Source organism: Mercenaria mercenaria, chromosome 1 (assembly GCF_021730395.1).
Source record: "Mercenaria mercenaria strain notata chromosome 1, MADL_Memer_1, whole genome shotgun sequence".
NCBI lineage: Eukaryota > Metazoa > Mollusca > Bivalvia > Venerida > Veneridae > Mercenaria > Mercenaria mercenaria.
The window spans coordinates 28,655,051-28,680,223 of record NC_069361.1 but is presented as its reverse complement, the minus strand read 5'-3'; the positions used below and the strand labels follow the sequence as shown (position 1 = coordinate 28,680,223).

The 25,173-nt window shown below is 35.5% G+C and overlaps 1 protein-coding gene across 1 annotated transcript in view; it reads right to left on the bottom strand.

Moving 5' to 3' along the window:
• The window catches only part of LOC123542782 (equilibrative nucleobase transporter 1-like), a 32,671-nt gene that overhangs the window by 3,911 nt on the left and 3,587 nt on the right, over positions 1–25,173 (bottom strand). Inside the window, exons 2-8 of the mRNA XM_045328783.2 lie at positions 18,013–18,059; positions 14,153–14,229; positions 11,958–12,050; positions 10,051–10,303; positions 8,942–9,130; positions 8,607–8,708; positions 7,459–7,645 (exon numbers count right to left, since the gene is read on the bottom strand). Coding sequence (XP_045184718.2) covers positions 7,459–7,645; positions 8,607–8,708; positions 8,942–9,130; positions 10,051–10,303; positions 11,958–12,050; positions 14,153–14,229; positions 18,013–18,059 — 948 coding nt within the window. The remainder of the gene's footprint in view (positions 1–7,458; positions 7,646–8,606; positions 8,709–8,941; positions 9,131–10,050; positions 10,304–11,957; positions 12,051–14,152; positions 14,230–18,012; positions 18,060–25,173) is intronic.

Here is a 25,173-nt window from a genome sequence, read left to right as displayed (position 1 = left end):
ATCAAGTTCAATACAAAAATATACTCAGTATCAATTGCCACAACTTGTAACTAATGCAACTATACTCAGTTCCAAAAGAAAGTGTGCACTTTTTAAGTTTAAATATTTCAAAAAATTCCCCGACGTTTTTGTTTCATTTTTTCATACACTAACTCTCAGGTATAACTCAAAATCTAAAATGCACACCAATTTGTTAACGAACTGATTTAAATTTTGGTACCAAACATTATAAGTTTTCATGAAAATAACCGAGAAAAAATAACAGAAAACTAAGTGCACACTTTCTTTTGGAACTGAGTGTATAGTCTACACAGAATATCACTGCGGTCATGTACATAAGCCGTGATATAGTCACATGCCAAATGAATCCTATCATACGGAACAGGCCCGGATAAAAAACTTTTGACGTAGTGGGGGCGAGGTGTGGCACCAGTCTAGAACGAAGATGTCACCGCCAAGGTGCATAGCGAGGTATTGGAGGGGATGCCATTGCCCATGTTTGGGGTTTTGGGGTATGAAATGGTGTCCTCTGGTGCATTTATTAGTGGGTGTACTCCCCTCATTTTAGTGGGGCCAGGGGGCTTTCCCCTGGAAATCTTTGAAATACCGGCATAAAAAGGTTGCTTCCGGTGCAGTTTTTGGTCTAATATAGATCTAATAATGGAGGGGTTACTCCTTACTTCTCTCTTGATGTGTGTGTGTGGGTGTATGGGGGGGGGGGGGTTCGGGGGGGGGGGTCAGGGGCTCTCCCCCTTGAAAAGTTTGAAATACCTCCGGTGCGTTTCTGGGTACAAATTTTGAGAAAAATTATTCCTTTACCAAAATAGGTTTAGTAGTGTGAATCTTTGGTGAGTAATATGAGTAGGCCTATAGGTCACTTCTCAGCCAACTGGAGGGGGTAGGGGAGGGACACGGGCCCCCTCCATCCGGCCCTGGATCATGGCATGCGGAATCTCACGAAACTTGAGAACTTATGTTGACAGCGAAACATTTGTTGGTTTTCGTGTTGTTGTTTTTACGCTTGGTTTTACGTCACACTGACACAATTACAGGGGCGTACATGGGCATACGCCGATACGCCTGTACGTACAATTAAATTCGACACCGGGCAAATAAAACTTAAAGTGTGAAAAAAATGCAATAAAATGTAAAGCCTAAAGGGAGTTAGGCGGCTATTTCAAGTTCTTCGTTTAACAATATCATCTGCATGAGATTTAACAAATTCGTTTTTGAAATAGATTTATTTGTTCCTGCAATTATCTTGTAAATGGTAAGGGTAGATTCCTTGCAAGCATAAGGCACGGCAAATACTGCCAGAGCCGCACATCGCCAAATAGGCCCGCCTTAAATAGAAACACAGACGCACATATGCATGCACGAACACAAAAGGAACACTGTTGGTAACACCTTCGATATTTTTCTTCAATCGAAATCACATATTGTTTACAAAAATATTTTATCACCAGGGTAGAACCAGCGACATTCCGTAAGCCAGCTGGATGGTTTCATATGAAGAATTCAACGCCCCGAGTAAGGCTAGAACCCACATCTTTGAGGTGCAACTGATTCAAAGTTAGCGACCTTAACCACTCGGCCATAGAGGTCCCAGGTAAAACATTTGTATTCAAGCATGCAAATGGAAAACAAAAATACTTGAGTCAACTGTGGTTGCAAGTAAAAAAAGCTTGCGCTTAATATAACATTTAACTTCTATATCGATGTGCAATTCAATATATCAATCTACATTCAGATCAGGATACCGAAATACCAAAGCAATTTACGCAGTCTGAATTTTCGTTTGCAAAAATTGATGTTGTTTACGTTTTCTAGAAAATGTTTACTTTCATGTGAGAAAGATAATCAATCATTATTTGATAAAACCTGACACATTCGCAATGTATGGGTAGACGCATTAAATTTTATCAAAAACCTGTCAAAATCGGATGTAGAAGTCATGCATGAAACTAAAGTAAACATTACGATGATTTCAAAAACGATAACAACAAAAATAGAATATGTGTACACAATCCAATCAAGACTCTCTCTCTCTCTCTCATCTACCCCATATTCGCAGCATCGCTGTTGGCTCATGGTTATCTGGCGTTCAGTTAAAAATGATCCAGGTACGCCCCTGATTTAGGTCATTATGGCGACTTTCCAACAATCATCTGTACACTTTACAGGTAGGAAGTCAAAATTTCAATTTATAAATATAACGCACCGTTACCGGTAACGTCAAGGTTGTTTGTTTTTGTCGGTGATAGAAAAATCCCTTTTTACACGTTTTCTTTTAAAGTAGATGTATCGATATACATAACGGAAACAAATTAACTATTTTTCTAAGATTTAGTTCTGGGCTCAAACTTAAAAGCAAACTGAACCATTCCCGCCTTTGATTTAAATTTTATCCAGTCAGACTGGCATAGTCGACAGCTAATTTGCTTTATCCTCTTGAATTCAGGACTCAGTAAGCTTCAGTATTTACTTAATTAATTATTGTTGGGGTAGCTATGCGTAAGAGAGCCAACATGTGCCGTCTATGCACTTGATCGCCCGAGATATTTAGTGACGTCATATATTATATGACATAATTGGAATTACTTTTAGCGTTTGAAAAGTTATTGTGTCATGGCGAGCTACTTCAATACACAGGCAATCGGCGTGTGACTTTGACCCCTTATGAATGATAGACCCCCCACCCTGTTCTCTACAACCCAGATCCCCAACATAATAACAGAAAAACACATTTCAAAAAAAAATGCTATATATAAAAAAAATAAAGGTATGGTACTTTACGGCCAAACATTAAGGAAAAAATGGAATTGGCCTCAGTAAACGATCTCACTGCGTACACAATTTTCGGTCGATTTTTGAAAATCTGGTCTTAATCACGCATAAATGCAGAATCTTACGGTAAACATGCACTTTGGTCTCAAGGCTGCATCATTTTGATGACAGTGAGACGCTATTCTTTGACAAAATCATCTCGTACACGATTGTGACCTAACCCGTATATTTCTCGGGCCAATAGACCAAGTCAATGGCAGCCACCTATTCCCTTCGTTATTTCCAAGCACAATCTGGCCATCTTTAGAAACATAAATTAATTAGGACCGCTTACCTTAATACTTTTTCCAGTTTCCGTCAATAACGATGCATCCAGCGTTGGGAAATTTCTCTCAAAACATCAGCTGCCAATGTTTATACGGCGACCCGGAATGGTTTTTACTACGTAGCCTTTTTGCGATTGGTCGATTCTGGAGGTGTGTTCTCCCGTGAGCTGGTATAAAACATGGCGCTGAATGTTTTGAGAGAAATACAGCTCGGGAAATTGACTGGATGCATCGTTATTGACGGAAACTGGACGAAGTAATTATAGGTAAGCGACTAATTATTTATGTTTCTAAAGGCTGGCCACGATTGTGCTTGGAAATAACGAAAGGAATAGGTGGCTGCCATTGACTTGTCTATTGGCCCGAGAAATATACGGGTTAGGTCACATCGTGTACGGATGATTTGGTCAAAGAATAGCGTCTCGCTGCATCAAAATGATGCAGCCTTGAGACCAAAGTGCATTTTTACCGTTAAGATTTATGCTTTATGCGTTGATTAAGACCAGACTTTCAAAAATCGACCGAAAATGTGTACGCAGTGAGATCGTACTGAGGCCATTCCTTTTTTTCCTTAATGTTTGGCCGTAAAGTACCATACCTTTATTATTTTTATATATAGCATTTTTTTTTTTTTGGAAATGTGTTTTCCTGTTATTATGTTGGGAATCTGGGTTGTAGAGAACAGGGTGGGGGGTCTATTATTCATAAGGGGTCAAAGTCACACGCCGATTGCCTGTGCTTCAATATGTAGAAGGCTATATTCTAAGGAGGCTGAAGCAGTTGATGTCTTTGTATCGTACAGGTTCTTCCTGGATTATGCATTTGGAAAATACTGTGATTAAAGATATTGTTTCAAATGCATATTTCAGTTATTTGCCTGAAATTCTTCGAAAGACTGCCCCAGATTGACTGGATCAATTTTCGGATGATGGATTTTCAGTGTAAAACTTCTGACTTTAAAAATATTGTGCATTGAACTGGACATCGTTTGGAAGGATTTAAGGATAAATGGAATATATCGTTGGAAGCCCTTGAGCCGTCCCTTCCCTTGACCCGTTACCATGTTTAGTTTTAACTTGTATCTCGCGAGATCTATCACCGCACATGTGCAGACTGTGGAAAAACTTTTTACTTCCATTTTAATTTTTTTCTTTGAAGAAGATGATGAATTATGCAGAGAAAACATAAATTATTAGCATAATTTCATTTTGAATCAACTAAACTTATTTTTATTCCCATCCTCCAAAGATTCATCGAAGATTCTTTGTATAAAAGCTTATTTTCAGGATAAAAATTTACGTCTGCTTTGTTTACATTCCCTCAATGAGTCACGGATGTGACAATAACTTGGTGTGACGATCACAAGGGCATTCCAAAATGGCCGATATCTAACTGACATTTTGCTGTTTTTCTGTTTAGTTTCTTTTTATAACATTGGAAAACTATTCTGAAAATATTGCATGGATTGAAAGGAATAGGAACATCTATTAAGGTAAGATCAAAATTTTCCTAAAGTGTTAGAGATTTTAAATGCATTTTTGCTGGAAATCATTAAAGGGACGGCTCATGGGCTTCCGAGGATAATGATTAAAGGAATTTATAACTGAATACTTTACTTAATGGCCGGATTCTTTCGTGCAAAGTAAGTTCTTTTTCTCTTTTTCATTTTTACATTTTTCAAAATTTCGTTTGTACTGTATACTAAATTGTAAATTCTATTTCAAACCCATTAGAACTGTTTCTTACGGGAGGAAAAATAACTAGAATCTAGGTGTAAAAAATAAGCGTGAAACGTCCCCAATGAATAACACGTGAAATTTCCCGAAAATCTCCAAAATAGAGAGTATTTGGCAATGGCGACCAGAAATAAACAACAGCGGATTCCCATAGAGAAACTGAAATTTAGTCGCACGGGAAAACCAGACGATTGTTTCAAAAATCCTTGAAATTCTCGAGGGTGACTTTTTTTTTGTTCACAAAAACATGTTTTATGTTCTACCTACCTGTGATCTACCTGTGTCCAGGGCCGTAGTATTAGCCTAAGCTTTAATGGCCCCTCTTGTCAAGTTCCTCATCATACAATCCTCTTCTCTAAATAAGTATTTTTAAATCAATGTTCTCATACTGCGCTTAGTAACAACTACTCTTGAATTTCTTAGTATTCCATTTCTCATCATTTAGTAGGCATTTAAATTGATTTAGATTAGTTGCAGAAATTGTTTCTTCTGATAAATTATTCCAAAAAGAAATTGATCTCTGACTGAAGGAACTTAATCTCATATTGTGTTTACACTTTTTGCTTTTAAACTTTAGATAATGTCCACTCAAATCGTTTTGAGCCAATGAAAACAAACTGTCCCACTTCAAATCATCAAGATTATGAACTGATTTTATAAATCTGGTCATATCGGCACGATCCCTTTGATATATCACAAGACCAAGTTTTCTTAACCTCTGTTCATAGTGTAAATTTTGCAATTGATCTAACGAGCTTGTAGTCGCCCTCTCTGAATGTCTTCTAATTTTCTTTATATGCTTCTTTAAGTATGGAGACCAAACACATGATCCGTATTCAAGAACTGGCCTTATCAAAGATTTATACAGAGGCAATAACATTTCTTCATCCAAGTATTCAAATGACCTGTAGATTAATCCTAATATTTTCTGGTTTATTTGTAATATTTGTAATGTGTTCATCAAAAGTTAAACGTTCATCAAAAGTAACCCTAGATCTTTTCGGAAGGCACTTGCTCTACTTTACGTAATTTCCATCTGATTCTCTAATGGTATAGGTGAACTTATCATTGTTTGATCCTAATGTAAAACCTTACACTTTTTGGCATTAAAAGTTAATTTCCATTCTTCACTCCAATCACACAGTCCATCTAAGTCTGATTGCAATTGTTCACAGGCCTTAACAGTTGTCACTTTTGAGAAAAGCATTGTATCATTCCGCAAAAATTTTAACTATACCAGATACAAACATCAGGTAACGTCATTTATAAAACAGAGAAGCAAAACCGGGCCAATAATACGCTGCCCTGAGGCACGCCACTTGCTCTTTAGACCGTGATGATAATGACGACCCAATCCGTACGCATTGTGATCTGTCAGAAAGAAATACCTTTAATCCCTTAAAATGTTCCTCTTATGCCTAACTATATAGTTTGTACAATAGACGGTCATGTGACACACGGTCAAATGCTTTAGGAAAATCTAAATAAATCTATTGGTACTGCATTATCTATTGACTCCAGACAATTGTCTAAAATTTCTAGTAGCTAACATTCACAGGAAATCTACCAGGTCTAAATTCCATACTGATTTTCTGAAAACAATTTGTTACTTTCTACATGATTCACAGTTTATCTCTAATCAATTTTTCACACAACTTACAAACGACTGATTCAAACTCACTGGACGTATAGTTTGATGGATCTTTTTTATTTCCCTTTTTAAGGATAGGTGATACTATAGCTTTCTTCCAATCTTCTGGAATTTCTCCCTCACTCAATGATTTATTAAATACAAATTGTGTTAGTGGCTCTGTAAGCTCATTTCTGGCTTCATATAACACTTTTGGATGAATATAAGTCCGGTCCTGGAGATTTTGAGGATTTAATTGAAATCAAGACTTTCGATACTATTTTCGTGTGTAACTGCAAATTTTCTAGTTAAAACTCATTAACGTCTTCTGTTTTTATCCGTGTGAAATGGTTTCAGTTCCTCACAAAAACACTCTAAAAATATATTCAACATCTCCGCCTTTTCAAAATCTGTTTTAGCTTTCTGAGTTATCTGATTTAGTCAAAGTACTGATTGAATCTCTGGTTTTTCTCTTTGAATTTACATACCTCCAAAACGACTTATTGTTAGTTTTAACTTCACTAGCTATTTTCTTCTCATAACTTTTCTTTGATTCTTTAACAACATAAGCACACTCTTGCCTACTTTCAGCATATTTTTCATAATTATCTCTTGACCTTGAATACTTATACTTTTTCCAAAATTTCTTTTTCTTATTAATTGCTAATCTAACATTCTTGTCCATCCACAATGGTGTAGTGTTCTTTGATCCCGTTTCATTTCTTCATATCAGCCCAAAGTTGAGGTCCAAAATTAGGTGGGACAGACTATAGTTCATTCTATTTCACTGAATTGTGAATGAATTATTAATTTCATTGCACTATTGTGCATTTTAAATTTTTTACACAAGGAGTATAAGAAAGAAATTATATTTTATTTTCATACACGGAGCAAGTCAGCAGTGATATGTCTCATAACATTAATGTAAGTTCTCTATACGCATTTCTAGACAATGAGAATAAACTCGGTTTTTACGTACGCATATCCCATAAAGGCAACACCAACACTGTACAGTGACGTTCGGAAGAAGGTGAAGAAGACAAATGCAAAATACGGGGTCACGTCATTTTTGATAAAGCAAAACACTGTAACGCATATTGAGTAGAAGATGACCAAAGATACCGACAATACTGCAGGTAAATAGACACTTTTGATTTTACCGGCATCTGCAAAAGAATACAAAGCATTGCGTGTTTGCATTATCAAAACAATGGAAGACATTATTGTACACAAAATCATTTGTATTTCTTGCAAGATATGGATACAATTGTCGCCAAAACGCTATAAAAGTTTAACATGTGCTCCATTTTCCATTGCCATTCCCATTTCTTTCTTTATTGGATCAATTGCTGTCACAAGTACATGAAAACAGTTTCAGCTATTAAAATCGAAATTCCTAAACATGAATACTTTAATGTGTCACTTTAACTGGACTGGGTCTCACCTAGAAAGAATCAATGCGAACTAATAACATTGATGTATATAGTAGAAACTTTAAAACTGTTCTCCCAAGAAGCTGCTTAGAAATAATTTCACAAATATGTTTCTTCAACAAAGGGTTAAAAATTTGATCCTGTTCAAGTATCAAAAAAATTAAACGAATAATTTTAAGCCGTTCATTCGATTTAGAAATAATTTTACAGAAGATTTGAAACCTGCTTCATTGCATTATTCCATTTTGTATAAACATAAGCTGGTCTGGTTTTCCTTTTTATATTTAGAGCAAATTCGTGGAAATTTTCAACAATTTCTTGTCAAAAACATATATGATTTTAAAATTTTACAAGAAATACTACTTGATAGCCACCGACCAATAGCATTCAAAATAAAGTGGTTCAGTTAATAAATAAGACCAAAAGATGCATCAATATTTCAGATTATTGCAGAAACTTCACTGTATCTGACCAAGTTTAGAAACTATGGCAATTTATTTAAACAATGTTGACGGGAAACTGTCTATGAAAGATTTTTTTTTTATAAATTTTCATTTGAATTGAACAAGTAGTTAAGGAAGATATGAAATAAAGCGAAATGTGGATGACCACGTGGTGACGGACAATTGACGTAAAGGTGTACGAATATGATAAGAACGAACTTATACCATTTTACATAACAATCTGTACTTACTTATATATCGTTTACGGTGATAGTCATAAACAAATCCGCAAAACAATGCAGAGAAAATGGTCCCCATAGTCATGTACGAGAAAGTCGAAAGCATGTCACCAACTGAAAAGAACAATGAAAACTTTAGAGAAAACTCTTAGTATGTCTATCCCTTATCATATTGAATTTGGGTTTGTATGTACTGTTCTCAAAATCAAACGTTTACATATTCGAAAAGGATTCGGTATTCTCAATGGTTTATATCAAAATTAATAAAAATATTGCAAAAGATGAATAGACAACTTTGAATGTGATATTGCATTTATATTAATTTATTCATAACATATTGATAGTACCTTTTGTTTCGTCTTTGTGGAAGATACTCTCAAGCCACACGTTTAACTGTCCAATGAACGTTATAAATCTTACGGCGTGAATGAACGTCCAGTAGAGGTGAAAGACGCATGTTACAGAGAAAATTATCGAACACAAGGACGGCTTAGGTTTATCTTTTGCCACCTCAAGATCCAAGCTACTGCCATTTTCTGTAAAAAGATACTAGGCCAGTTATTCTGATATTTGTAAAGTTTAGCTAGTTCTTTAACATACGTTTCATTTTTCATTATTTAAACTTGTTTTTCTTTCTTTTTTGCAGCTAGATGTCATATGATCGATGAACATTCTGGCGTCGGACGGTTGTCATGTTGATCCCTTTAATGCCAACATATTACGTTTTAAACAACTACGGAATGTGAATTTTAAAATCGGCAAGTTTTCAAACTAACGAGAAAATTTAACGAGAACCATAAAGGCATTGAATTAAGATTATTTAGAGGATAATCACTGGTTTTTTTTTTTCATGAATAAGATTTGTATTTTCATCGAGTGTTTGTTTACATTCAATGCGAGCGATACCCAAAACAATAGGCTTTTTGCACAGCCAAGATTTAGTCTTATTTTAAAGGATATCAAATATTAAATTGCTTTTGCACGAGTTTTGTTCAACTCGCTGGTCCCGATAATTTCGACATATTTTGCGGTTACATTTCCTGGCGTTTCTTTCCGTCCTCAAAGGAACATTGCTTGGAAGACGGAAAACCATTCAGATTTTATTGAAATGACGTGTACTCAATATGCATACATACCTGACCAATTGTACCTTAAAGGGTTTGCAATCATAGTGTTTTTCTAATATATTTTGACTTGAAATAGTTAACTTCACTCTCATTACATATTTTTCTCTTCAAAGAATACCGAAGTCACCTACGACGAATACTAAAATAGTTCCGGAAAATAAGTAAAAATGTAGAAATTATGTCTCACTGCAGCAACAAATATAGAGAGTATGTTTCACTGCGTGGCAAATACAGACGATTTGTATCATCAATATATTTTCAAAATGCCACTAGAAAGTATATAATTAATGCGAATGGTCAAGTTTTAAACATCTTTTCAAAACAATTACCAGCGAGTTCCTGTTGCAGTGATTTTGGAAGTTCATCTTGATTTTCCGTCTGTTCTGTCTTTGTTTTATCCGTATCTGCTTGTTTCAGCTGCAGTTTTTTCTGTTTCAGCTTTATCTCCATCTCTTTTAGATAGTCATCACCAATAAACATCTTCGGGAGGAAGAGCATTGTGCTGATAGTGGTTATCACAACAAACACAACAGACATAAAGATATAGGACGTTTGTCTCGAGATGCCATTTTCATATGCAATCTGTACAAAATAAAGACCTGTCCAAATCTATGCAAACATAAACAGTCTGTATAACATAAACAAACCAAACGTCTGAGTATATGATAGATTATGTATTTTTAATTTCTACAAAACAGATGTAATTAAAGCACCAATAATGTCATAGACACTTGTTTTATACATAAGCAAAACGTGATGATCCAAACAAGGTTAGTGTTAAAAAAAAACTTATTCTCACCCGCTCCTTGTCTCAAATGTTATAGCAGAAACATGTTAAACTAAAACAGGACTCGTATTCATTTAAATTTGATATTCTTTTGAAGCGGAAATCAAATACTTAATATTTGGCATTCCTAGGCAAATTTGAATTACAGACTTTAAACTGTCATGAATACGCATTTTTGTATTAGTCAAGTACAAAGAAATATACCTGAACAGGTTTGAATTAATTTCTAATCATTCCTGGCGTATAATTAACACATACGCGCACATATTTAATTTTTAAATTAATATACACGAAAACATCACTTTCTGTCTTAACTTGTATTCAATTTAGTCTAGATGAACGCTGTATAGTTTTGACATGTGTACCCATCATTTTTATGCCCCCGGCATCTACTGATGCGGGAGGCATATAGTTATTGTCCTGTTCGTCCGTCCGTTCATTCGTCCGTCCGTCCGTGCCCGCGAAATGATGGTTAAGTGACTGCATAACGGTACTTTCTCTTTGATGTCATTCATTCCGTTCTGTTTATGTGGCTATTTTTCTTTTTATGTGACTGTTAGAACAATAGAGAGAACAATGGGGGTGTCACATAAAGACCGTTTCGTTAGAACGTCCGTCCTTCCGTCCGTTCGTCCGTCCGTACAAGGTTAATCAAATGGGACCGTTTCGTCTAGCATCAATACCCCTTACTAGAATGACTTGATACTAATGCAGATGTAACCTGTGACCATTCCTCATCTTCAAACATCACCTGACCTCAGTTTGACCTTGACCTTGACCTCGTTTTGGATTTAGGTTGCTTTGTATGGGCCATATCTTGGTTAACCAAATGGGACCGTTTCGTCTAGCATCAATACCCCTTACTAGAATGACTTGATACTAATGCAGATGTAACCTATGACTATTCCTCATCTTCAAACATCACCTGACCTCAGTTTGACCTTGACCTCGTTTTGGACTTAGGCTGCTTTGTATGGACAAGGATGCCACCGGGGACATCAAGCGTTTATTGAACGCAGCTTCTTGTTTATAATTCAAATATGAATTGATTTGGTAAGTTCTAGAATTTACAGGGGGCTCCGTGATCGAGTGGATAATGGTCGCTGACTTCAAATTGCTTCTCCTTCACCGATATGTGTTCGGGCCTCAATTCGGACGTTGAATTTTTCTTGTGAATAAGCTGGCTTACAGTAGCTCGGTGCTTACCCATGATGAAATAATGCACGGAGGGGCACCTGGGGTCTTCTTCCGGCATTAAAGCTGGAAAGTCGCCATATGATCTATAATTATGTCAGTGCTACGTTAAACCTAACAAACAAACTAGAATTACACATCTAGAACACTATATACGTTACAGAGAGTGATCTATCTATAAAGTTGCGGAAATCCTGAGAATGATTATAAATGAAAGGCAGATCTTACCAACAAATCACGATATGATTTGCTTACCCGAATAAGCTGTTTGTTGACTGATGAAAAATCAAACAGTCCTACAAATAAGGACACAATAGTTGACTGTACTCGTGGATGAAGATACGCTACCTATATGACAATGGAAAACATTAACGGTGAAAATGAGGTATCAAATCAATTCAAGTTTAATAGCAGTGTGAAATGATGTGTCAGGTATAAAAAGTAAATTAGAGCTACCATTTAAGGCGATTCGGACGCTGATTTGAAACGTCGAAAAACATGTTGTGGCTATGACTATGGATATTCTGACCTGAATTGTGCGTTCTGCATATCGTTCAGATGAGGTGAACAAATGATACTTAGTCTAGTTTTACATAAATCTTCCTCCCCAGAGGTTAAGAAGATATGACGAGGACATGATGACCGGGCGAACATGCGTTACTCCAATATAGCCACTATAAACTTTGTTGTTATTCTTACCTTACCATAATACAAAACCAGTGAGATAGATTGAAAAGGGTACTATTAGTTAACAGCTTGAAACGCATCAAAAATTACAAAATTACGCCATGGTTGCAACGGTGCCTCCTGCTGAGCCAATACGATATCAACATTACACGCAATGGCAAAATGCTACATGAAACCACGTGTAGTCAATACTAGAATATATAATTATATTCGCCTATAACTATAGTCACGACGCATACGTTTTGCAAACTGATTAGGTTTTGTCATTTCTGGCTGCATCATCGAAATAAATCAGAATAGGTAAAATATACATATTAAGGTAACTTCAGACAGGTTGCGATTCCATACGTGTTTCTTTCGTGTGTTTTAGGTAATCCAACTGACAGAAGACCAGATAGAAATTTTATTAAAGTAAGACGTTGAGTACGTCAATGTAATGTACGGAAAGGTGTCCATAAGGGGCAAAGAACTGCTCCTTTTCAATCGCTTCTCCTCAATTAACGGATTCGACAAATTGTGCTGTATTCTTTTATAAAACAAATTGTTCACCTCAGTCTTGCACCAGTGGTAAGTTCCTAAACCGACGCTACTTAAAAATTCGCGCAAGGTCTTTGTGTGTGTTTGAAAGAAAGGAAAACCATCATATAAACCAGTGCATATGTAAGTGAAACGTCAACAAAAAAAATCGAGAATGTTGCAGTATTCACAGTGGCACAATAATTGTTGAAATGGCGATTGAAAGTGGTTTTAAAATGATTCTAAATGTGAAATAATACATTAGACCATTATTCAGTCACAAGGTCCAAACAGTGATTTTAAAATTTCGTTTCAAAAGTTGTATGAACGCAACCTACTAAGGCCAATGTCCACTGATTTTGATCGTCAGACCCGCCGACTTAAATTGCTGCTATAATAGAGAAAAAAAATGAAATTTTAACAAAAAATTCAGATATTGATGATCGTATATTTCCGACAGTAAGCAGACATTTTTGTGTCACTTGTGAACAAATCGCATATAAGTTGCCATTATATTTCAACAAAATAATGCAAGCGATATCATAAAAACACAGGTTCAAATGTTGTGTTTAAGTTTATCATTTAACCTTATTTGTTTTATTCTTACATTCACACATTACTCATTTGCTTTTTTAATTTATTGGCAGTTTTGTCTATTCCCTATTTCTGGTATTCTTATAGATCATAATTTTTCTTGCATTTCAGTTCAGTTTTTCAGTTGATACACAAGTATACTGTTCATTTTCGCTTTCTGCATCCCTCTCTGTATATCAATGTTTAAAATGTCACTTTCAGAATCTATTAGTCAGATGACAACTGACTTTTGAATATGAAAAAATATCTATAGCGCGCTCTTTACCATTTCATGCATTTAACCACTGCAAGTAAATTTGGCGAAAATGACTATATATATTTAAATGGTCATGTATTTCCCCCTTCACAAGCATGTCTGTATACTACACATATGGATAGAGTATGACATGTATACAACATCTCACTTTGAAAATATTTTCCTTGTCTTTTGCCTGTGGTAAATCCCTTCACATTATTATAATAGCGTCCGATCAATTCCATTGAACTGTTAGCTACAATAAAAATTTATAAATTTGAAACGTTCAGTTGAACATGTTCTAAATTTTGATACCTCAGACAATTTTAAAAATAAAGAATGAAACCTAATACATATGAAGAGTGATTGGATCGCCCGTTTAAGTATGAAATCGCAACCTCACATGTTTTAGAAATACCTGTGTATTTGTGCAGGCTATTACCATTCCTGACATTCCCATCCCTGATAGTCCAGGTAGCAGTAGCCATGGTAATTCTATTAACCAGATCAAAGATATATATCATTACGGAAAGTTAGAAAAAGTATAGTCATTTAATTAAAACGACAGCGGCCGGCTGGTTATGGTCACAGATTTCTTATCACCGTGGCTTTTAACCCAGCTGGACTCGGAATAGATCTTGAGAGGAGGCCATGAAAGTAAGTGACCGACATCGTCAATGACGGTGTTTGCATCACTTACGACAGCCTAACTTCCGAAATTGTCTTGTTTCATTTTGCAGCGTCCTTTTACTTGACATAAAAACCAAGGCAAGACAAAATTTTACAACCAGATAGAGCAAACCTTTAAAGCTGCATTAGGGTCGTAACAAGCAATTTCCGCTGTAAATTCAAAGAACTCAAAAATGTCAATGTTAGGGAAACACTGTATACAGATTACGTTCATCTGAATGTTACCAAGGATGACGAAGATGATGATGGTCTTGGGATGTATTAGGTATACCCTAATGTGTCTTCATTAGGTAGGTCTGGTGGTAAAAATATCGAAATGCAAATCTAAACAGTATGTGATCGCGGTCAATCATCGAAGATACTCACATCAATTCCCGTCAAATTCTTTTGCTTGTGTCGGGTTTAACGCCGTTTTTCAACAGTATTTCAGTCATGTAATGGCGGACAGTTAACCTAACCAGTGTTCATGAATTCTGTACCAGTACAAACCTGTTCTCCGCAAGTAACTGCCAACTTCCCCCACATGAATTATCAGCGGTGGAGGACTGATGGTTGCAGACACAATGTCGTTTATCAAATAGTCACGGAGAACATACGACCCGCCCGAGGATCGAACTCACGACCCCGCGATCTGTAGACCGACGCTCTACCTATTGAGCTAACCGGGCGGGTGTTCCCGTCAATGGATTTAATCATTTTGATTTGGAGCAACTTTAACCTATTTAGAGAGGTACATGCTTCTGTAAAAGAGAGGGGTCAGTGATTTGAGAAAATGAGACAAATGATAGTTAATGGGGTCAAGCCAAGCTTTCTTGTGAGGCATTAGCAGTGATTGGAAGAACATTTTAAAGCAGAAGTCAGTAAAGAAGAAAAGTTGAAACTATAAATACTACTTTGAAGGAAATGACGATCCCATTATAGACTTAGGGTAAATGTCGTATAAAAAATGTGCAACCAATATTTTTAATGTAAATTCATTATTAGATCAAAATTAGACTGTCCACCTTTAAATACGACGACCACCATTAATTTTGCTGCAGATATTGTAAGTAAAAATACTTATTTCATAAAAACCGAATGAAAAAGATTTATTTTAGGTTACTGGTAACCTAGCGGTTGTGGGAAATATTTATCAAATAAAGATACTCATCTAATACCCTGGTCACAAGAACGCTACGAGCTCCGTACGAGTATGTTTTCAGTCGAATTTGGGCAAATTCGTACAGCGGCCGTACGGACATCGGTGACTTTTACGAGCGTCGTACGGATTTTTTGAACTCGTAGAGGACTCGGGAAGTCGGTGTTTCACCGAGCTCGCGAGTTGTCTATGAGCTCGTAGAGATTTTCGAAGTCGGGAGCAGCTCGCAAGAGCACCGTACGAGAACCGCACTGATCCTGGAAGAGCTCATACGAGCATCGCAAGATGTCCGTGCGGATTTGGAAAACTGCAAGGCTTACCGATGCTCGCACGACTATCGCAGAGGACTCGTACGGTCAACGTACGATGTCCGTACGATATTAAAGACACCGTGCGGAGAACTTGCGATGTTCGCACGGGACTCGCAGGGCCCTACGATAGCAGTACGGGCTCCGTACGACTTCCTTAATAATTCATGATGGTATAGAAACAGGAGTATATTTCAAGTTCCTCCAGGTACTGTCGACGCGTGGTTCAGAATGGAGCCACATCGTCTCAGACTGATGCACATGCGGCTCGCGCTGCACCAGGCTCGTGCCAATAATGACATTTTATTATACGTTGCTACTACAACAACAGCTAAACGCTCCGCGGCGGCAGCGGAGAAGTACGTGTTGGATAACACCATGGTTGCAACGGCGCCTCCTGCTGAGCCAATACGATACCCTCGTGCACGAACTAGTGCGAAAGTCCCGGGGGTGGGGGCTTTAAAGGGTTACTTCCGATGGAACCCGAGATGTTCCGGGAGATACTGCAGAGAGTTGTACCCCGAATACGAAAGCGTAAAAGTAAGTGTAAATAAATAATTGTAAATATATGTTGGTATGTTTAAAATTATGTAAATAATTAAAATTGCAAAAGCATACATTATAGGAGGCATCTTAACTTACGGTATTAATTAATATTGATTGATTAATATTGACATTGGATGTAATCGCATCAGCTGAGTAGCTACAGATGGACAATTTTCAGACGCCGCCAAACTGGTTTATTGCTGTCGCATATATACCGTACGTGCCAAAGGATATCGTACGAGGTACGGCCGGGCTCCTTGCGAGCTCCGCACGACTTGTCTGCGATGTCCGTACGGATAGCCTACGATTGAATTCTCTAAAGATCGTAATGGGCCCTTACGTACTGTGACCCCACGCTACCATTGTACAGAGATCGTAAAGGATTCTAAAACTAGTGGACTCGTACGATTTTTTAAAACCGTACGGACATCGTACAGTCTTGTGTCCAAGGTATGAGCTGAATACTATCCGTGTCAGTTGTTACCGATCGCAAGAATATGTAGTAGCGTTAATGAGAAAAAAGTGGCATTTATAGGCACCGGCATCCATTTTTTACGCAAAGATGTTTATCTGTATCCCACTGAATAACATACAGCATAAGACTGAATAGTCAGAAAAATATTTACTCAAATGAATTTTTGCGCTTAAGTTTAGGTTATGTATTTATATAACTATAGGAACAAAAACGCCAGGTAAAAGCTTTAACACCAAAATTATATTGTGAGAAATAACAAAAGAAGAGAAAGTGGTTACAGTTGTCACCACAGTCTTTACAAAATTACTTATGTTGGGTGAAAGTAAAAACCATTTAAACTGAATGGAGTTAACAATTTATGAGATAACTGATCCTGTAATGCTAAACTTTAAAACAGAATATCTATTAATACAAAAAAACTGACAAACAATTTCGCTGTATTTTAAAACATAGGTATAGGCAATACTATTGAAATGTGCAAGTCCAAAGCCCGTCCGCTTATTTCAATAGGGAAAGCGCAAAGGATCGTTGGGGGGTAAGTTCGATTCCTGGGCGAGACGAACATGTCTGGAATCATTCGTCATCCAACGCTGATTCATGTGAGGAAGTTGGCAGTTACTTGCGAAGAACAGGTTATCAAAGGACAGTAGATAGGATAACTGCACGGCGTTACATAACTGAAGTACTATGGAAAAATGGCGCTAACCCCAAAACAAACAAACGTATTATCCAACAATTTTCTTGATACAGCATTATTTCAACACTATTATTCCCTTAAAGTGTTTAAAAACTGAATGCATTTGTGAGTTTCCTTTTTAAGTTGTTGAATGTTCACATAATGCTTGATACTCGTATACGTGTTAACATTAATTTTACTAAGTAAAATGCTAAATGACACTGGTAAAGGGTTAACTTTGGTATTGGTTTAAACGTATGAGTAGGTCAGGTTATTCCAAAGTTTATTGAACAACGGAAGAAAATACACACACATATCTGATGCCTCCATGAAATACCCTTTACATTACCAAAAATATTTCGGTTTAGTTTCTTACAAGATTTCGAGTTGGTGTCGTTGTAAGTTTTGCAAATACTTTTAAAATGTGAATCAAGGAAAAATTTACCTGGACTTGCAAAAGCCATACACAAAGTTCCGATCAAGTAGATTATTCTGTTAAACAAAAGACAATTAAATGTACTGTTATTGGCAATGTTAAAGGCAAATTTGATATTTTATCTTTTGTCTTGCATTTGGATTTCACGAACAAATTGCATTGTTTTATTATTCAATCACGCAAGAACTGGAACTTTATAAACAAAAAGACAGACTGCAGACATATTTTTGTCATAGTCTATGAATATCAACTTATAGTCTGGTGGTTTTAGTGACAAAAGTGCTCTAGAAATCATTTTATGAGGGCCGGCATGTTAATGCCCAAAGACAACATATTTGTTGAAGCTTGAACCTTACCCGTTACTTTGATAGCTGTCTCCAAAAAATATAACGATGTTTTATGTAGATTAGAGGGGTCAAAAGGTCATGCTATGAAATTCTGATTTTGCAACTTTTTTGTCTAGCTTTTTTTCAGTGATTATAAACTGGCAATTTTTCTGGAAAATTGTACCCTAAATGTATTATGAAACTATTTTAGTCACTTAGAATTGACGCAAAGCTAAAACAGAACATGAGAAATAGAAACAATGTCTGAAATTAGGGTCAAAGGTCGTGCACTTTATCTATTTACGCTGAGACAATGTCATCTATAGATACTATTAATATGTTATCCAAAAGTGATAAATAGAATTCATTCAAACTTCATACAAAGATTAAGGACATTAAGGAAAAGTGCTTTGTACAAGTGCAATAAATCTATTTAGCTTACTTTTTGAATTATCTCCCTTTATTAAACATACATATAACATTTCTTTTCCAAAGAATAACTCCAAATTTAACCAATCATTTTTGTTGAAATTTTACACAACGATAAAGACCACTGAAAGAAACTGAAGTGTATAAAATGATGAGTCTATCTCGCTCATTTTTTAAAACATTATCTCCCTTTATAGAATGTAGTTGTCTGAACCATATCGTTAAACACTAAATGACATTACTTTCTATTCAGTGGTCTAAATAGTACTTACGTTACTGGCATCTGTTGATCGTTACAAAGCTTTTGTCAAAAGGTTTGTGGTACCCTATTTGCTTAAGGGATTGTTCAATTATATAGAAAACGTATCAGCAGATGGTCACAATCAATACTATAGACATAAAGATTAATATTTACCGTATTATGTACTTGTTAAATCAGACCTCAGCTCCTTGGCACTTACGTTCACATCAATATATATCATGTACAGCACAACATATGACCTTTGATAGTTGTATATTCCCTTTGTCTGCATATTTAAATTTTTGTATATAGTTTAATACAGATATCTTAAGCATTGTTATAGAATATGGGGTTCCCTTTTGGCTCATCTGATTTTTTGCTCGATTATACGAAGTATAAGGAGAGCTAGCCTACTCGACCAGGCGTCGGCGTCTTTCCGCGCCCCAACTTTGCTTAAATTTTTTTTTACACTTTCTCTTTTTTCTATTTATCTCTGTAATTACTTGATGGATTTGATTCAAACTCAAAATAGATATTCCTCATCATCACCCACATCATCTGACCTAAGGGTCATAACTCTGGAACCAATATTTCGTGATTTATCCCCCTTTTCACTTAGATTTTCAGGTTAAAGTATTGATGCACTTTCACTCTATCTGTGTAATTACTGAATGGATTGGATTCAAACTTAAAATAGTTGTTCAACATCATCACCCTTATCATATGAAGCAAGGTACATAACTCTGGCACAATTTTGTCATGAATTATTCCCCCTTTTTACTTAGAATTTCAGGTTAAAGTTTTAAAGCAATTTCACTCTATCTCCGTTACTGCTGAATTGATCTGTTTGAAACTTAAAATAATTGTTCAACATCATCACCCACATCATATGACACAAGGTGCATAACTCTGGTACATTTTTTCATGAATTAAGCTCCCTTTTACTTAGAATTTAAGGTTAATTTTGATGAATTTTAACTATATCTCAGTTATAATTATGAAATGCATATTTAATTCAAACTTGAAGAAGTTGTTCCACATCATCACCCACATCATATTACACAAGGTGCTAACTTTTGCACCAATATTTAATGAATTATGCCCACTTTTTGCTTAGAATATACTTATATAGTGTTTTGATACACTTTATCTTTACCTCTCTTATAACTAAATATTTTTGACTTTGGCTATTGTGCAATATCTTCGTCCACCATTGGAATCACTCTAGTGACAGCTCCAGTTTCCTCAGATATGCCAAGTTTTACTATTCAACATCGAAATAGTCGAGCGCGCTGTCTTCTGTGACAGCTCTTGTTTGAAAATTATTCTCATCACTTGATCGTCATCGGCGTTGGCGTCTGCGTCGGCGTTGCCTGGTTAAGTTTTATGTTTAGGTCAGCTTTTCTCCTAAACTATCAAAGCTTTTACTTTAAAACTTGCAACACTTGTTCACTTGTTCATCATCAACAGCTGACTTTGCACAGCAAGAAACGTAACTCCATTCTGCTTTTTGCAAGAATTATGGCCCCTTTTGGACTAAAAATATCAAATTTCTTAATTAAGTTTTATGTTCAGGTTAATTATCTCCTAAACTATCAAAGCTATTGCTTTAAAACTTGTAGCACTTTATAACCATTAAAAGCTTACTCTGTATAACAAGAAACATAACTCCATCCTGCTTTTTGCAAGAATTATGGCCTCTTTTGAACATAGAAAATATCAGATTTCTTGTTCAAGTTTTGTGTTTAGGTCAGCTTTTCTCCTAAACTATCAAAGCTATTGCTCTAAAACTTGCAACACTTATTAACCATCAAAGACTGACTCTGTAAAGCAAGAAACATAACCCAATCCGTCTTTTTGCAAGAATTATGACCCCTTTTGGACTTAGAAAATATCGGATTTCTTGCTTAAAGTTTGCGTTTAGGTCAACTTTTATCATTAACGGTCAAAGTCACTGCTTTAAAATTTGGAGCAGTTATTCGCCGTTTAAAGCTGCAAGTACAATAACTCTACATTGTTTTTTGCAAGAATAACGACCCCTTTTGAACTTAAAATATCATGGGTATGACAATATTTCTATTACACAGAGACAAAAAAAGATCAGATGAGGATCTGCACCGATAAGGCGGTCCTCTTGTTTTATTTCAGCATGCTTTCATAGTAACATATGTACCGATACTAATATTTACTTTTGAAAAAAATGTACTGCATAACACAGGTATAATTCGATTTTATTTATATTTGTGAGTTCTTATTACAAGTCGCTTTTACATAATTTTAATGAATGAAATGCCCTCTCCCACAATTTACCACACTTTGAGCAATGACTGTCTACCACTGAGTACTAGTATATCATGTTTTGTTTAGCGTACCATTTATTTCACCAAAATCTACGTTACATTAACACTTAAGATTGACAAACTTTTCAAAGTTACACAATAAGTATTAGGTTACAGTGCTAAGTTAACAAGCATCTTACAATGACTTTTGAATAATTCTTTATGTAAATTACATTAAAGTGCATTCTTTCGCCAGATGCAGCTTATTGGTACATACGTTACTTAATTAGATTATGTCCTTTGTGCATCAAAACTCTCTATTGATAGAGAGTGGGTGGCGCAAAAGTTAGCAGACTGGGCTACAGCGGTCCGGGTTCGATTCAAGGTTGCTGCTGATATCCCGACCTGTGTACAGTACTGGTACTGTTTCCAGCACTAGCGGTCTAGAATGTATGCAGGGAAGGTAAATATCACACCTGCCGTGGGCTCCGCTGGAAATATGTTGTTCCATCCATTACAGTTAGGGACTTTCGTCCACTACCCACTTTAAACAAGAAATTTTATCTTTTTTAAAACTTTTATATCAAACCAAGTAAATGTTGTGTTATATACCGATAACCTAGATGAGTTTTCATATAGGAAAGCAGTTAAATATTTCCGAATGCTTATATGAACTCATTGCCCTATACTGCTATTCTCCTAATTTCACATAAACGAATTATTTAACAATACTGAATATTGTTCTGTAATCATGAGTTTACAAGTACCGGTACATGTACATGTTTTAGCGACTCCCACATACAGCCGACATCATCCTTACATGATACATATATTTGTTTGCAATTTTTGTTGATATATTCCAACGACGCCACTTAAATACTCACCTATATAAACAATATGACATGTGCAAAGGTCAAGGTCACATGCACCCAAATTCAGTTTCCTTTTTGTTTGTAGATGAAATTACTTCCCTTTAATATCATATAGTATAATAAATGTGTTTTTTTCAGTTTTAGAACTAATTCAAAATTGAAATTACGATTGGTTCTGATAGATATATAAAAATGCTATTAAAATATTACATTTCCAGAATATGAACACAAACGCAAGTCACAACTTTATTTAAGGAAAATTTTTTTGGCAATTATTTTCTGTTGTTTTTTTTTTCTTTCTTTTTTTCGTTTTTTCCCCAAATATTAACGTAATTGAATGGTATATCAATGAAACATTGATGTAGTTGATAAATAATACCCTTTTAGATGCAAGGTTATGCATCTTTTTAGTAGACAATATGATCATGTTTATTCATACTTCATAGCACTTATTGCGACCTTTGGATCTTTAACATATATTTGTGACATTTAAACTGAGAAGCATCTGTATGATCAAACTGATTGCATTAGTTAGATAAAGAAAATTATCTTAACAAGAAATCAGAAATATTTGGTTAAGTAGTCTCAACCCGAATTAAAACAAGTCAGAGCTGTCCGTAACACAGCGCGCTCGACATTTTCTCATTGATTGACTCTGAATTAGAGCTTTGCCAGTAAAAACTTTATAAAACTTTAACCAAAAAATCTAAGTTAACAAGGGGCATAACTCTGTAAAAACTCAAATCAGAGTTAGGGAGTTTGATTCTCCTGGTGTAGACTTTGATAGTAAAAAACTAATTAAAGTTTCAACTCAATAGCTTTGATAGTAACAGAGATATTTGACTTTATCAAAAACTTACACCAAAATTCTTAGTCAAAAAGGGGCATAACTCCATCAAAATTCAAATCAGAGTTATGGAAATTGTTTCTCCTGGTGTAGACTTTGATAGTAAATAATTATTTTAAGTTTCAAGTCAATAGTTTGATAGTAACAGATATATTTGACTTAATTAAAAATTTTAACCAACGGCGATGCCGACTCCGATGCTGGGGCGAGAGCAATAGCTCTACTTTTTCTTCGAAAAGACGAGCTAATAAAGCAACGAAATGAAACATTTAAAACTTTACAATGTGTCCTGTCGGAAGGTGAACTTCAACAGTATTTCATTATAAAATGTATACAAATATTACATAAAGATTTACTGGGACGTTTTTAATCTTTAAAATAAAAGCTTTCCTAAAATTGTATATAACTAATATATACTGAACAAAATAGCTAAGTGCCCCCCATATTTATTTGCCATTATCTTCAAAAAAATACATTATTACTTCTTGAAATGTAATGAACACTCAGAACAATATGTAATTGATAAAATGCCGAACTTTCAACAAAACCAAAACACGTCTTAAGATATAATATTCATTCATTTTACGATTTAAACCAATTTTTGACAGGTCACAAAAAGTAAACAAACATGTTTACAGTGTGCATGTACATATTAACAAGAGCACTGCCTTGTGGGTGCTGACGCTCATCTGATTTTTTTGTATAATAGAAATATTGTCCTACCCATGATTTTTTAAGTCTAAAAATGGCCATCATTCTAGCAAAAAGCAGGATAGAGTTATGTTTCTTGATGTACAGTGTCCACTTATGATGGTGAAAAACTGTTGCAAGTTTTAAAGCAATAGCTTGGAAAGTTTATGAGAAAAGTTGACTTAAACATAATATTCAACCAAGAAAATGATTTTTCTAAGTCCAAAAGAAGCAATAATTATTACAAAAAGCAGGATGGAGTTATGTTGCTTGCTGTACAGGGTCAGCTTATGATGGTGAACAAGAGTTGCAAGTTTTAAAGCAATAGCTTTGATAGTTTAAGAGAAAAAGTTGACCTAAACATAAAACTTAATCAAGAAATCTGATATTTTCTTAGTCCAAAAGGGGCCATAAATCTTGCAAAAAGCAGGATGGAGTTATGTTTCTTGCTGTACAGGGTCAACTTATGATGGTGAACAAGTGTTGCAAGTTTTAAAGCAATAGCTTTGATAGTGTATGAGAAAAGTTGACCTAAACATAAAACTTAACCAAGAAAACTGATTTTCTAAGTCCAAAAGGGGCAACAATTCTTGCAAAAAGCAAGATGGAGTTATGTTTCTTGATGTACAGGGTCTGCCTATGATGGTGAACAAGTATTACACGTTTTAAAGCAATAGCTTTGATAGTTTAGGAGAAAAGTTGACCTAAACATAAAACTTAACCAAGAAATCTGATATTTTCTAAGTACAAAAGGGGCCATAAATCTTGCAAAAAGCAGGATGGAGTTATGTTTCTTGCTATACAGGGTCAGCTTATGATGGTGAACAAGTATTCCAAGTTTCAAAGCAATAGCTTTGATAGTTAAGGAGAAAAGCTGACCTAAACATAAAACTTAACCAGGCAACGCCGACGCAGACGCCGACGCCGACGCCGACAACCGCTCAAGTGATGACAATAACTCATCATTTTTTTTCAAAAAATCAGATGAGCTAAAAACGAAAACGTATTTTGGGAGGATAATGAAATAACTTCGTTAACTTGCTTTTTCTAAAAACAGCGTTCACCATTCGTGTCATACTTAACCATTTGCTAGAAAAAAAATGTTAGTATGAACAGTTCTTATTCTTACAAATGGTTTTCACTTATTCACTAAAATACAGCTTTTATGTGTTAGAAGAAGGTGATAGTACTAGATATAAATGGGAAAATTATCTGCAAATAGCTTCCGGGTAGGTCTGATCGCAAAATTGCCCGATTTTAATCGCCTTACGAGCGATATTGATAAAAATGATCGCGGGTCCATTAATACTATGTTAAATAGTTTTACAGGTTTAATTAGAGAAGTAGCAGACCCGCTTTTTTCAAAACATTTTAGAAGTAAAAAGCATGTTACATTTGCAGATAGCTTTTCTGTAAGTGAAACGGACTGGTTTGATGCTGATTGTAGGTCATTGAAAAGAGCATACTTAGACGCACTGAGTGCTTT